This window comes from Corythoichthys intestinalis, chromosome 2 (assembly GCF_030265065.1).
Source record: "Corythoichthys intestinalis isolate RoL2023-P3 chromosome 2, ASM3026506v1, whole genome shotgun sequence".
In the NCBI taxonomy this organism is placed as follows: domain Eukaryota; kingdom Metazoa; phylum Chordata; class Actinopteri; order Syngnathiformes; family Syngnathidae; genus Corythoichthys; species Corythoichthys intestinalis.
Genome location: NC_080396.1, coordinates 17,480,088 through 17,495,846, shown reverse-complemented (window position 1 = coordinate 17,495,846; position 15,759 = coordinate 17,480,088). Strand labels below are relative to the sequence as shown.

The 15,759-nt window shown below is 39.9% G+C and overlaps 1 protein-coding gene across 11 annotated transcripts in view; it reads left to right on the top strand.

Moving 5' to 3' along the window:
* Nucleotides 1-15,759, top strand: part of LOC130906897 (myelin transcription factor 1-like) — a 122,388-nt gene that overhangs the window by 23,579 nt on the left and 83,050 nt on the right. For all 11 annotated transcript variants that reach the window (XM_057821626.1, XM_057821670.1, XM_057821652.1 and 8 more), the window contains 3 exons: nt 5,500-5,554; nt 12,473-12,503; nt 15,401-15,463. In XM_057821626.1, the coding sequence (XP_057677609.1) occupies nt 5,500-5,554; nt 12,473-12,503; nt 15,401-15,463 (149 nt within the window). The remainder of the gene's footprint in view (nt 1-5,499; nt 5,555-12,472; nt 12,504-15,400; nt 15,464-15,759) is intronic.

The window sequence follows — 15,759 nt, the reverse complement described above, 5'->3', positions numbered from 1 at the left end:
GACCCAAAAAGACAAAAAAAATCCCAAAATCTTTTTTCAAAATTTGTAATGTTGAAGTCCCACTGACAACCAAACATGCTCAACCAACCGTTTTGAAGCTTGATGATATTTATTTAACTTGCTCGGATAAACATTCAACAACATTAAGATTGAATAGTTTTATGTTTGACAATTCAACACAAACAGCAGCTATGGTCATAGGCGTTTTTGGCCTTCACACATACTATGGTCAAAACATGTTATATACAGTGCAAAATAGTGAGTAAAAAAAAAATATTATCCAACACAAAAAGGGTTTGGAGGATATCTCTTTATGAAGTTAGGTATTGTACCCATTTCCTTATCAAATGTATATATGTACATGCAATCAAGCTTCTCGAACATACATCTATATAAAAATTGAAAAGATTCATCGTGAAGAAAAAATAACAAACATTGAAAAAAAAAAGTATTTTCAAAAATATTCTCAAGTAGTTCAGTTCAATTTTTTTAGGCATGCGACCCAATAAAGTTTTTTTTTTTTTTTTGCGCACTCAATAAAGTTTGTTTTTGAACATGTCACTAAGCTGCGTCACATACAACGTCACACAGCCTACTCATCCGCCGTTTGTGCGCTGCTGTCACTTCTACTCGCCGAGACGCCGACTGATCCGAGGAAAACAATGACAAATACAGCTCATCCTCTTCCTTGAGTTAATGAAATAATGCAGTAGCTTGCGCTAAATTTAGTTTTCGATTCATCCTGCACGTTTCAAAGTCGCTCGCTCAATCCAACCGGCCGTTGCTTGCTACGCGTGTCTCCTTTCCCTTAGTTGGCGCCTTGCTCGTCAATTTATTAAAAATGTTCACATTAGGTTCGTTCTTCTTGACATCACAATGGCTCTTGGGATATGTAGTCTTTTGTGCTGCTTTCGGTTTTGAAAAAAGGACAAGAAATGATGGAAATATGGAGATAGACACATGGCCCATGCAGCGTTTTAATGCATATTTATGAGTGCAATAAAACTATAAAACTCAAATAACATTATCTCCCGTTTTACTTGGTCGATTGACTTCAAATAAAAACTAGTGTGGACATCAACTTCCGTACTTTCAAACGAGAGCAACCAGGGGCACGTGGGTGAAAGATGATATGCGGAAACGTGTCGCATCCGACACGTTCGGTGTTAAAGGGTTATAACATGTTTTATTTTCTCCTCGAGATAAAAGTTGTTGTGATTTGGTCTAAACAAATAAAAGTTGATTTGATTTTATTTGACTTAGAAGACATAACTGAGACGTATGGACATGCAGGTGACAATGTTTTTTTAGGTAACCTATTGTGGTTCCTCGGTTTTATTATTATTATTATTATAGGTATTCTTTGTTCCGCAGCCCCTTTGAGCTCAATTTGACCCCCTTAGAATGCTTCAAAATGCACCAAAATCGGCAGGCAGGTCAAGACAGGTGCAATCTTTGATACTGTGTAAAGACAAATTCCAAATACACTATCTAGCGCCCCCTATCAGTCATTCTTTGTCCCGCCGACGCTTTGAGCCCTACTTTAACCGCCTGAGAATTCTTCAAAACTCACCAAACTCAACAACACTGGTGAAAACTTTGATAAAATGTACAAAATAAAAACGGAAAAAAACCTAAATATTAGTAAATGTGTGTAGCGCCCCCTAGGAACAAAACCAACATTTCTTTTTATTTATTTAAGGTGAAAGAGGAGGTAACGACGCAAAGGTTAAAACTTTGAACACATCAGTACTATTTGAATGGGATACCATACGCCAGGGGTCCCCAAACTTTTTCCTGTGAGGGCCACATAACTTTTCCCTTCTGTTGAGGGGCCGGGGTCAGTTTAGTTTGTAACAGAAAAAGTGTGACGATTGCATGAGTGCCTAAATGTAAAAATTTAATGTTTTTCAGAAAGCCACAATCAAATAACCCTTTTTGGATTCTTCACGGAACAAAAGTAAATAAAATAAAAGTAACAATATAATATAATATAATATAATATAATATAATTAATAATAACACTATTAGTTAAATAGATAATAACCAAACAACCCTCTCTGAGTTCTTCACAGAAAAAGGCCAGGAAATAAATAACATTATTGAGGGGGAAAAAAAAAAAAAAACCTGCGGGACTGGCACCTCCCAACTCAATGCCGACCGAAAACCCTAACCCTACCCTATATAAAAATGGGTAGAGGAAAATTAAACCCCGAAAAGTGACCTGCATAGTACCCCCAGTCAAAGAGGCGTGCGATCATTTTTTTTCCCCAAGACATTTCTGCCTGTCAAAACTGTCGCCACTTCTAGGATCGCCTCTGTTATGCACAAGCAGTCCTGGTAGGGGCTTCCAGGAAATGTACGCAGCGCCACACCATATGCTTCTATTTTTTATTTTCCAAGTGGTGAGAGCGCAACTAAGCATCGATTGTAACATTCCATGTAATGATGTCAGGCTTTCGTTGTTTTATAAAGACTTATTTCAATCACAACTCGGCGCCTGCTCGTAAAAGCCTAGCCTAGCTCTTCCTTCACTCTCGCTCTTGCGTGATGCGTTCAATTGCGTTCACGAAAAAAACAGTAAACACAAATTAATGACAGTCTTGAACATGGGTGTCCAAACCTGTCCTCAAGGGCCGCTCTGGGTCCTGTTTTTTTTCCTACCAATCGAGCACAGACAGTTTAACCAATGAGGTTTGCGCTAAAACAAGCAGCACCTGACTGCAGTCAACAGATTACACTTGTGAGACACCAGATTGGTGAAAAGATGTCGTCTTGTTTAGTAGGAATGAAATCCAGCACCCACTGTGGCCCTATGTGGAATAGTTGGGACACCACTGGTCTAGAAAGAGTAGTAATTTCAAAATTTGCCACCGGTGAGTGATGAGTTTCCGGTTCAGAGGTAAACCTCGCGGGCGATGACGTAACATATGAGGCTGCTCCTTTATACACACGCGTAGTTGGCAAATGCAGGAATACCTTGTATAATACATGGGTGCTTTTATTTCCCAATTCAAAAACTCCAACACACACTGTAGATGAAATAGAACACTGTCTTTGTAGTAGCCTACTAGTAGTACATAAACCATCCAGCATACATGTGTACTGCCACTGCGCATGCCTTTTTTAGACCCTACCCACGTGACGTCACAACTCCGCTCTCCTAACTGGTGCCGCCCAATTGTCCGTCAGCACATTGTGTTTACCTGTTACGGCTACGTACATTCCTCCTATTTACGGCGTGTTTTTTTGCTCGTTAACATTAATAATCAAAATGGTGAAGGCGTGTGTGGCGGTCGGTTGCAATAACAGAGAAGATAGACGGAGAGACTTGAAGTTCTACTGGATTCCGAGAGACCCGGAGAGGAGAGAGCGAGATGGGCTGCTGCAATTCGACGAGAAAACTGGGCTCCGAACGATTACCACAGATTATGTAGTAGTCATTTTATATCTGGTAAGATGCATTTAATATATATTTAGAGGGTTTTGGGCTGACAACCACAATTAAGATCATTGCTAGGCTAACCGCCGACAACATACACGTATGTATGTAGTGAGAGTGCTATCGCTAAACCATATAAACATTAAAAGCCCTAGCTCCATTGACAAATGACATGAAATACATTAGACTTGACAGTGGATGTTAGCAAGAACAAAAGATTTTGAATTGAAAATTTCGTAACTCACTTTTCCAAGCACAAGATAGATTCCTGCCGAATTTTCGTGGACGAGGACCTGTTTCACTCAACCAGCAACGAAGTATTTATAAGCCTCCGAGCTCTTAAAGTTTTTCAAACTTTCGTGAGAATAGGCTGATTTTGTGTGGACAAGATAGTTGTACATATCAGGGTAGCTAGCAGATGACGGGCAAATACGGCGGAGACAGCGGGTCGAAAAACATCGATTTAGGCATCAAATATGGATCTGGCAAATGGATAAACTGAAGCTTTTCCACATAACGCCTTTTATGCAACGCGTCAAGTGAGTTTACGGCATCCGAAAGCACCGGGTCTTCCATGAAATGCATTATAAATTGCTCGATCAATTGAGACCTTTGATAATACAGACACAAAATGACGGACAAGGGGGCGGAACAATACAGCGAGCACGTGATTTTGTGACGTCGGTGGGTAGGGTCTATAGCGAAAATGCGCGAGCATGACAAATTTGGACCGAAACGGCCAAAATAAGATCCTCAGCACTCCCTCCTGTGAGTGACTTTTAGCGTCCCTGTAAAAATGCCTCAAAACATGGAACAAATACATGTCACAATTATATTATTGCACAATAAACATAAAATTAGAGTTGTGTATAATGTAAAAAAAAAAAAAAAAAAAAAATATAGTGAAGAAAAAAAGTTAATACACACATTTAAAGCTGTCAGAACACGAGGGGCGAATGAAGAGGACGCTGGGATACACACATGCACATACAGTAGAGGTCCCTCTTAGCCAATATGATGCCAGGAATACTAGGCAATAACCAATGGCAGAGCAGCTATAAGTATGTTACGCAGTGTTATTTTTGGCAGCCCTTTTAATTTTCATCTTTCGTTTTAGTCATCTCAAAATGTGTTTGTCTTCGTCTAGTTTTTGTTGACGAAAACACAAGACTAATTTCGTCTAGTTTTAGTCGATGTTTTTCATTGGTAAAATTTTTAAAAATTACCCAAAAAATAAATAAATAAGTTTCAACTGTTTCAGATGAACATTGACAGTCGAGCACATATTGTAGCGTCTACAAGGACAGCGCCAACTTGGTGATGATGCACACTCAGCATCAGTACATTATTTTCAAGTAATTATACCAACCTGGACGCCATGAATGTATTTTTTTTTTAAAAGTGAGAGTTTAAGAGGACGCTCGCCGTTAGCACTAGCTTAATGCTAAAAGGAATGCAATGCAATGCTCACGCTACGAGTTACATTTAGTGTGTGATTATCACTCAGCACAGACCTTCAAAGGCTGAAGCAACATTGCATATTCTCTCTGGCCAAGAAAAGAAAACAAATCTTACCATGAGTGTGTGTGTGCAAGCCCAGAGACTGGAGAGCAGCAGCATGTCACATGAGCGACACAACCAGACACTGCTACGATGCAGGCTAACTACACATTAAATGTCACACATTGTGAACACACATTTTCGTCTTGTTATCGTTTCGTCAGACGAAAACTGGCATTAGTCTTGTTATGTTCTCGTCTCCCAAAACACGTTTTTAGCTCGTTATCGTCTCGTCAAGATCATTAAAAAAAAATTCATTGATGAAATATTTTCGTTATAGTCATTGATGACAAAAACGACACCGATATTACATTCTGTAAACTCTGGGAGCAGAGAGTACCAGCCATACTATATTTGTTCAGTAACAAGAGGTAATATTTTCCGGTTAAGGTGTGTCTTAACCTGAAAATTCTGTATGTAGAGACATTTGTAAGTCGAGGTACCAATGTACTTTTTAAAATTAAACATCTCTTTTTTTCTCTGTCTTTTACATACAGATGAGTGTAGAAAGTGATGACAAGCGAACTCGCACTCGGTCCAAGGGAATCAGAGGTGAGCATCATTTTTCATTTTTGGGTCCAGTCATGACTGTTTGCTTTCAAAAAAAGATGTTCAATGTCCTTAGTATTACCGTGTTTTTCGGACTACCAGTCGCACCTGAGTAAAAGTCGCACCAGCCATAAAATGCCCAACGAAGAGGAAAAAAACATATATAAGTCGCACCGGAGTATAAATTGCATTTTGGAGGGAAACTTACTTGATAAAATCAACACATAGATTTCTTGAAAGGCAATTTAAAATAAAAATACAATAGAGAACAACATGCTGAATAAGTGTACAGTATGATAATGTTACATGATGCATGAACAACGAAATGCTAATATACTGTCCTCACCAGGACGCTACGGCTTGGTCCTGGCTATATAGCGAGCTAAACTCCCAAATGACGATGCTGGACGTTCGTATAATTTGCTGACCTTATTTTGGCCGTCGTTATGACACCATAATTTGAAGCGTGAAACTAAAAATAGAATTAATACAAATCAATTTCGTCCTCGATACCAAACAGGTTCGCATCAACGGAAATTAATGATAATTAGCTGCTATTACAGCAATGACACAAACGGTTAGCATGCGTTTAATAGCATTAGCGCATCGTTCAAACAACCACACAACTGGCTCAAAGTGTCCGATCGCGGGTGGAAAACACACAACAACAACAGAAAAGATGATACAAACAGGCGTTCCCTCTGTAGAGATACCGTATTGGCCCGAATATAAGACGGCCGTGATTATAAGACGACCCCTCTTTTACAAGACTCAAGTTTGAAAAAAGGCTTTTTTAACACCAAATTAATTTTTATACAGAAAATAATTACAGTACATCCGAAACAAATGATTATAACAATATATTTGAGAGAAAAAGCATGTTATTTTGCCTCATTCAAATCTTAATATCTGAACATTTAAATATGTAAACTAAAGTGCAATCACATTCGTAAATGAATGTTTTTTTAAATGTAAATAAACCAATCTATTGTGATAAAACAGCAAAATTGCAATAACTGCATTAACCATCAAAGTGAAGTCTAACTGTAACCTTAGTCTTGAAACAAATCTGAATAAGGAAAAACATTGCAATAAAATAATGCAAACTGGTTCAACTAAAAAGAGTAGCTGAGATCTGTCATGACAGAACATCGCTTCAATGATATCTGGCTCCATCTATCGTCATGAATGGGTATAACGTCTAGACTGCGAATATAAGACGACCCCATCTTTTTCAGTCTTATTTGAATGCAAAAAACACTGTCTTATATTCGGGCCAATACGGTATTTTTCAAGCATAAACAATGAACGTAGGTTCGCAGCCGTGTTTCTCTCTCTCTCTCTCCCGCTCTGTCTCTCTCTCTCGCCCACTCGCTGAAGGAATTTAGTCCTCCCAGCCCAAACTGCACGGGGAGGCCGGCAACAGAACGGAAATGTGCTCCGTCGCTGACTCCCCCGAGGAGCCAGGCTACGGAGGAAGCTAAACTCCGCGCGTTCCTGTGTTAACCCTTTGCACACTGACTCCATGTTTCAAAAGCTTGAAGAACACTCGCCGAAAACAGGTTGACAATTTATTCGTCGACAATGGTCAAAGACAAGGCAAAAACAGACGACGGAGGGACAATTCTGGATCCAAAACAAGGCTACATGTTTCCGAGCAGAAGAAAATCTGTCTTATCTCAGTGTCCAGTCTTTTTGAAGTCTTTGCTGACGCGGGTCTCGTCGAAGGCGTTTCTGGGCGTTGCTTTGGGGCCGCCCCCGCTGTGGCCGGTTTTGGGCGGTTTAGGTTCGTGCGCGGATTGGGACGCCCGCTATCAACTTTGCTGTCCGGGCTGGTGGTGCTTGTTTTAGGACAAAGCGCTTTGTCCTTGGAGTTTGCTGAGAGCAGATTCCCCGAGTATGTGCGTCACTCTTGTGATAAGACGGCATTGTGTATCTCTATTTCTTCTCATTAAACTATGGTGTGCTATTTATTTTATATTAGTAGTGTAGTCCTACCGTAAATATGAAAATGATACACATTTCCTGATTAATTATATTACGTGTGTTAGCCTAATGCAAACAGTTAGACGGTGCCTACGAAAACCTGTACCATATGTATGTGTTAGACTATATATGTGTTAGACTAATGCAAACAGTTATATGGTGTGTGCGATGACGATATCGTTTCCCCTTCATTCAGACGCTGCGTAGCTGTCCATCTTCTTCTGGCGTGTGATCGCTCTTCTTCGCGTAAACAAGTGCGAGTGCACCCCCACTTGGGGGTGAAAGCGCCACAAACTAAAAGCACGCATTTCAATATAAAAAAAAGTCAATAATACAATTGAACACACATTGCCAAAGGCAGAACGCGAACGTGGCCATAGCTATTAAGAGGTATTCAGATAACTGTAGCAAAAAGAACATGCTAACAAGTTTACCAAACCATCAGTGTCACTCCAAAACACCAAAATAACGTGAAATAATATCATAATGTGTTAATAATTTCACACATACTGTAAGTCGCTCCTGAATATAAGTCGCACCCGCAGACAAATAAAACTGCGACTTATAGTCCGAAAAATATGGTATGCCTTTTCATTGTTTGCTCGAGGATTTTTCTGCTTTCTCCCAAGACCTGGGATCAGGTCCGTTAAGTTCATTTAAGACTCAAAATAACCTGAATTGTTGTCTCTATGGGCTCAATTTTTGGAGCCTGCACTTCTGTACTTGAGCTGCATAAAAAGCAGTGCATCTTGATTCTTATGTCAGCGGCATCCTTTCTGTTTGCAAATTTGGTGCACACCAGAGGCATGTGACAAATTAGTGGCTGAATTTTGCTCCAAATCTAAATCTCCTCAGAGTCGGTCAAAGTGAAATGTAAACCGCTGGTCTAACATGACTTTGGTGGGTCTGATACTGGTGTAGGCAGACGAACACAAGAGCTTCGCGGACGTGTGTGGTGTATTTTATTCATAAATATGTGAACAGCGTGCATTGAACCCTCTGAATAACTGTAACTCAATTCATTCAACGCATTATTATTATTATCATCTTAATGATAACAACCTACTGGACAAGAGCAAAGGGGGTTCAAGTGGCCACTTCACAGCGCATATCTGTGATCTCCCTGGCCAACTTTACATTATCTGCCCATGTGGGTGGTGGTTTCAGTTCCTCATACCTAAGTGCGCATTGTCCTCTGACAAGTGCAAACCAGTGTCTTTTTGCACATTCAAGGGCTGGCAATGTGCCACTAGTGCACCACCTTTGAAGGGAATGTCGGCGGTCTTAACACCAACAGCAGCGTAAAAAGCCCTTTTACAGTAGCAGGCGTCTTCGCAACAACCTGCAAGTGATACCCAGTTGGACATGAAAATTGAGCCTTTTGTGTCAATCCTGGGATTTACTATAAGTCCAAGTGGAGACTTCAACAACTCTGAGTCGATTCCACTCTTTTTGATCAAATAAAGTTTAGTTCCGTATCCATACCTGTCAACCCGAGGCCGTTTGCAATCTTACAAATAGTGACATATGCCCTTACAAATTGGTGAATAATCTTACGTTGTATATAGCGTGCAATATGAAACAAAAATAAAACTCAATTTTTAAAATAATATGAATTCATTGGTAATATTGTCACATATAACCTGGTGCAATCAAAGAACAATCAATATCGTCAGCTACATCATGATTACTAATAGGAGTGGGCACCTCTTGGTGCCTCACGATACGATTTGCGATACAAAGCTCACGATAACGATGATCTGACGATATGGCGATACAACGGTTATCGATACATTGGTCAGGAAATCATTCTAGGATATTCTACAAACAACTAATTAACAGAAAAACAAGCTTCTAGTGTGAATTGGAATTAGTTTATCACTAGTAGACGTCCAATCCATTTGAACTGGGAGGGTGGCAGTGAATGAACATTCGTTCATTCGCTGCCATCCCTCCCACTTCAAACGGATTGAACGTCTATGGCTCTGAAGTGGCAGTCAATGCCAGGCAATTAGGTAATTTTGGGCCATTTAACGTCTCACTGGAACAAGGTTATGATGCTGGAACTTTTGTTTGGTGCCGTTCCAGTGAGATTTACAAAGATGATTGCCTGAAGAAGACATCAAAATTCCCTCAGACCTTGATGATATAAGACTGCATGTCAGGCAAAGGCACTGGGGAGATGGCTGTGGGTAAATCTTCAATAAATGCACAAGTTTACATTGAAATTTTAGACAGCTTTCTTATCCCTTCAAATGAAAAATTTTTGTCATTTTCCAAGATGACAATGCGTGCCACAGAGCTAAAACTGTTAAAGCATTCCTTGGAGAAAGACTCATCCAGCCAATGTCATGGCCCGCAAATAGCCCAGATCCCAGAAATGATATCTCGATTCTTGGCAGGAGCATATCGATAACCTTTTGGGATACAAAGTATCACAATACATCACCATTTAGATATTTTGTCACGCCCTTAATTACTAACATTTAACAGTGACTTTTGTTAGAATTGTATGTAACACTTTTGGCAATTTCTATCATGTCTTTTGATGGCTGCACTTCATGGCACTTCAGCTCGCAATTCAGTTTGACTTGAAGGTAGTTCATTAGTGTGTCCAATTGTAAATTAAAAAGGTCAATTGATAAAATTAACTTACCGATGCAATCTTTGAGTCAGGGAACATTTCTTTTGCTAATTCTGAGAAGTGATCAGCGATAGTTGCGGGCAAAATGTGTTCCTCAACAAATTGGCAGAATAAAATCTCCGCTTTCGTCACTTTTCATTGTGCAGACTTCATATGACCAGTGTTGTTAATTTTACTTTTAAAATTTAATTAATTACAGTTACAAATTACTTCTCCCAAAAAGTAATTGAGTTAGTAACTCAGTTACCTGAATGTAAGAGTAATTTTTTTTTTTTTTTTCAACAAAAACAAAACAAAACATAGGAACCTTTGCTATGTTTGGAAGTCATTTAATGTTGTGAATCAACTATTAAAGTTGTTAAAATTGCTCCCGTTTTTGCATTAGTTCCCTTCTGTCTACTTTCGAGATGTGAAAGTTTTAAAACTGTTTCATTATTTAAAGGTAGATTCAAGTCAAGATTGGTGTTTTTTGCATTGAAATAAGATTGAAAAAGAGGGGGTCGTCTTATATTCGCGGTCTAGACATTATACCCATTCACGACGCTAGATGGTGCCAGATATCATTAAAGCGATGCTCTGTCATGACAGACCTCAGCTGCTCTCCCCATTCACGACGCTAGATGGCGCCAGATATCATTGAAGCAATGTTCTGTCATGACAGATCTCAGCTACTCTCAAGTTTAACCAGTTTGCATTATTTTATTGCAATGTTTTTCCTTATTTAAATTTGTTTCAAGACTAAGGTTACAGTTAGACTTCACTTTGATGGTTAATGCAGTTATTGGAATTTTGTTGTTTTATCACAATAGATTGGTTTATTTACATTTCAAAAACCAGAAGCCAATCATTTACAAATGTGATTGCACTTTAGTTTACATATTTAAATGTTCAGATAAAGATTTGAATGAGGCAAAATAACATGCTTTTTCTGTCAAATGTATTGTTATATTCATTTCTTTTGGATGTACTGTAATTATTTTCTGTATAAAAATTAATTTGGTGTTGAAAAAGTCATTTTTCAAACTTGAGTCTTGAAAAAGAGGGGGTCGTCTTATAATCAGGGCCGTCTTATATTCGGGCCAACACGGTATTTTAGATAAAAAGTGACAGGTTCGCTAGGAAGGTTTACTATAACATAGCCTTTCTGAGAAGTCTACTGCTTTAAGATGGCGGCTGTTTACTAACGCCTCCGAGTCTATCATTTCGCATGTAGTTCTATATGTATTTGATATCTAGGCATAGATTGTAGGCTGTCGGCTACACTCAGGAAATATTGGAGCCACCTAGCCTAGCATCGCGTCAGCGTCACAACAAACACTCTTCTCCCTCCGTTTCTCTGACTTTTCTCGCGTCATTCAACCAATGTAGTAACGCATAGTAACGCACATTGTCTCGTTGCTGAAACGGTGACAAAATCCGAACGGAGGGAAAAAAGACGTAATGCACAAAAAACGTACAGATTTTGAACGTCCGGCGTACACATTTAAAAAATCAGTGCTCACTTGAACAAATTACCCCGAAACCGTACAACTTGACAGTTATGCATATCTAATACACTTCTATTCCACGCAACACATTCTTTCTGGAAGTTTTAGTTTTTTAGAAGCAATTTGGCCAAGCTGCAGTTCAGATTCATTGCTACTGAATGATGAAAGAAAGAGAAACTGAGATACTTTATAATCACGCACGCAGCCACAAAGACACACAAGGCAGTTCGTGTGTCTCTCGGTGTATCTTGATACAGAATATGGGGTATTTTTGACATGTGATTAATGCATTAGATATTGGAGCCTTGGCTCTATTCTCCAGGGTTGTATTGTTTTCTTATTTGCACCGAATGAAAATAGAAGATTTCTCCGAACTCATTTTGTTGCTTAACTCCCAATCGATGCCGTCATTCAGCTGACAGTTTGTGTGCGTGCGCGTGTGTCATGGTGTTTTTTAAAAAAAAAAGATTTCTTTCCCCACTTATCCCTGCTAAAATGCAAGAATCTATTTCTTTCTGTTGACGTCTGCATATGATTACAACTATTCACTTTACTTTCCTGTTTATTTTATACTTTATGTTGGTTTTTACGCTGCCTCATTTCTAATGCTGTATGTTTTTATATGCAAATTGAGGCGTGTGTATGTTTCCCTCCTGTGTATTCAGTAGTGTATGGAAGCCTCATGGGATTTCTGCGTAAACGTGATTTATTGATCTGAATTTCTTTTAGCAGCACACAATTTCAGAACACTAGCTCACATTTGTTCCCCTTCTTCTCCCTCCGCCCCCTTTTGTCTCTTTTCAGTTCCGATTGAACATATAGGACAGGAGCTGAGGTAAGAAACCGCCTCTATCTTCATCTTCTATAAAGTTGTTTTATGTTCACAGCAAAGAACCACATCGCAAAAACTAATAAACAAAAAAACAAGCTTCCGCTGTGAATTGGAATGAGTTTATCACTAGTAGACGTCCAATCCGTTTGAACTGGGAGGGTGGCAGCGAATGAACATTCGTTCATTAGCTGCCAACCCTCCCACTTCAAATGGATTGAACGTCTATGGCCGTCAGTGGCAGCCAATGCCAGGCAATGAGGTAATTTTGGGCCATTTAAGGTCATTTACCTGTTGATTTTCAGTTACTTCCTGTTGATTTTGGGGTATTTTATGGGTCACTTCCTGTTTATTTTGAGTTACAGAACAGGAAGTGACCTGGGAATCACCCAAACGAATACGCAGTGACTCAAACTCAACAGGAAATGACCTGTAAATGCCCTAAAATGAACAGCAAGGGACCTGTAAATGCCCTGAAAATCAGACAGAATGACTGTGAATGCTCTGGTTTCGAATGAAGGAACGTTCCCAGTCTAAATGGATTCGGCGTCGTGCACCGTCAATGCAGCCTTAGAGTTAACTGAGACACTATTATGGTGGAAGATTTTGGTAGCAACTTGTTGGTTCCATTTTATTTTAGACATTGACACCTTTTTAAAAACGATATCTCGATTCTTGGCAGGAGCATATCGATAACCTTTTGTGATACAAAGTATCACGATACAGTGGGGCAAATAAGTATTTAGTCAACCACTAATTGTGCAAGTTCTCCCACTTGAAAATATTAGAGAGGCCTGTAATTGTCAACATGGGTAAACCTCAACCATTAGAGACAGAATGTGGAAAAAAAAACAGAAAATCACATTGTTTGATTTTTAAAGAATTTATTTGCAAATCATGGTGGAAAATAAGTATTTGGTCAAGACCAAAAGTTAATCTCAATACTTTGTTATGTACCCTTTGTTGGCAATAATGGAGGCCAAACGTTTTCTGTAACTCTTCACAAGCTTTTCACAAACTGTTGCTGGTATTTTGGCCCATTCCTCCATGCAGATCTCCTCAAGAGCAGTGATATTTTGAGGCTGTCGTTGGGCAACACGGACTTTCAACTCCCTCCACAGATTTTCTATGGGGTTGAGATCTGGAGACTGGCTAGGCCACTCCAGGATCTTGAAATGCTTCTTACGAAGCCACTCCTTTGTCTCCCTGGTTTTGTGTTTGGGATCATTGTCATGCTGAAAGACCCAGCCACGTCTCATCTGCAATGCCCTTGCTGATGGAAGGAGATTTTCACGCAAAATCTCTCGATACATGGCCCCATTCATTCTTTCCTTTACACAGATCAGTTGTTCTGGTCCCTTTGCAGAAAAACAGCCCCAAAGCATTATGTTTCCACCCCCATGCTTCACAGTGGGTATGGTGTTCTTCGGATGCAATTCAGTATTCTTTCTCCTTCAAACAAGAGAACCTGTGTTTCTACCAAAAAGTTCTGTTTTGGTTTCATCTGACCATAACACATTCTCCCTGTCCTCTTCTGGATCATCCAAATGCTCTCTAGCGAACCGCAGATGGGCCTGGACGTTTACTGGCTTCAGCAGGGGGACACGTCTGGCAGTGCAGGATTTGAGTCCCTGGCGGCGCATTGTGTTACTGATAGTAGTCTTTGTTAGTGTGGTCCCAGCTCTCTGTAGGTGATTCACTAGGTCCCCCCGTGTGGTTCTCGGACTTTTGCTCACCGTTCTTGTTATCATTTTAACGCCACGGGGTGAGATGTTGCATGGAGCCCCAGATCGAGGGAGATTATTACTGGTCTTGTATGTCTTCCATTTTCTAATAATTACTCCCACAATTGATTTCATTACACCAAGCGTTTTACCTATTGCAGATTCAGTCTTCCCAGCCTGGTGCAGGTCTACGATTTTGTCTCTGGTGTCCTTTGACAGCTCTTTGGTCTTGGCCATTGTTGAGTTTGGAGTGTGACTGACTGAGATTGTGGACAGGTGTCTTTTATACCGATAATGAGTTAAAACAGGTGCCATTAATACAGGTAATGAGTGGAGCCTCATTAGACCTCATTAGAAGAAGTTAGACTTCTTTGACAGCCAGAAATCTTGCTTGTTTATAGGTGACCAAATACTTATTTTCCACTCTAATTTGGAAATAAATTCTTTAAAAATCAAACAATGTGATTTTCTTTTTTTTCCCCACATTCTGTCTCTCATGGTTGAGGTTTACCGATGTTGACAATTACAGGCCTCTCTAATCTTTTAAAGTAGGAGAACTTGCACAATTGGTGGTTGACTAAATACTTATTTTCCCCACTGTATATTTTGTTCGCCTGAACACTGAAAAGAAACAAACACTGGAGCCTCACTGGAAATGCAAATGTTCCGTTTTTTACATCTGAAATTAATAATAATAATGATTAGAGTAGTAAAAGGGGAATAGGTGGGCTACGTTAATGAGAATTGAAATGAGCCATCCTGAGGGGTCATAGCAACGTGAATCAATGGCAGCGAGTGAGGGGGGACAGAGATAGGAGAATGGGTGGTGGTTGGGGGGGTTGCCTGATGATAGTGATGGTGAGGAGAGCAGAGCAGGGGAAATTACAGCAGGTCTCGGGTGATCATTATCGCTCATGGTAACAGGATATAGGCCAGGCTTGATGTACGACACACAATATTATGTTCTCCCGGCTTGATGCCACCTGCATTCATGCATCATGTGGATACATATCAGCCACCAAGTGGGCCTTTGTGCATGTGCATCTCTGTGACGTGTGTGCTTGCTTTGCATGCCTTTGTCTTTTTGAGGGGATTTTGCTTCCAGCCACTGTCATTAATTTTGCTTGATAACTTCAATGCACCATGTAAACATGTTTACCCTCCATCCATTCCATCCAGCTGCCCCACCCCTGGATGCAATGGCTCTGGTCATATCAGTGGGAGATACTCACGACACAGAAGGTAGGGCAGAAAAAAAGAAGAAAAAAACTCTGTCTGTCCTTCTATGTCTGTCCGCGCTTGTCATCGCTGATTCATGCATTCATGCTTTTTTTTCCCCCAAAGTCTTTGCCATTGGCCTGCAGTAGTACATTGGCCTGATATACTCTACACTTTTAGAAATGAGGAAATCATATGTTGATTTTCTCCCTAAAGCTTAAACCGCACTAATGTACCCCCTGAGGGACTTGCTATTCTTATTACAGCTTTATAATTGGACACCTGTGTGTACCCTTTGAGTTTGAATAGGTTCAGTGAGG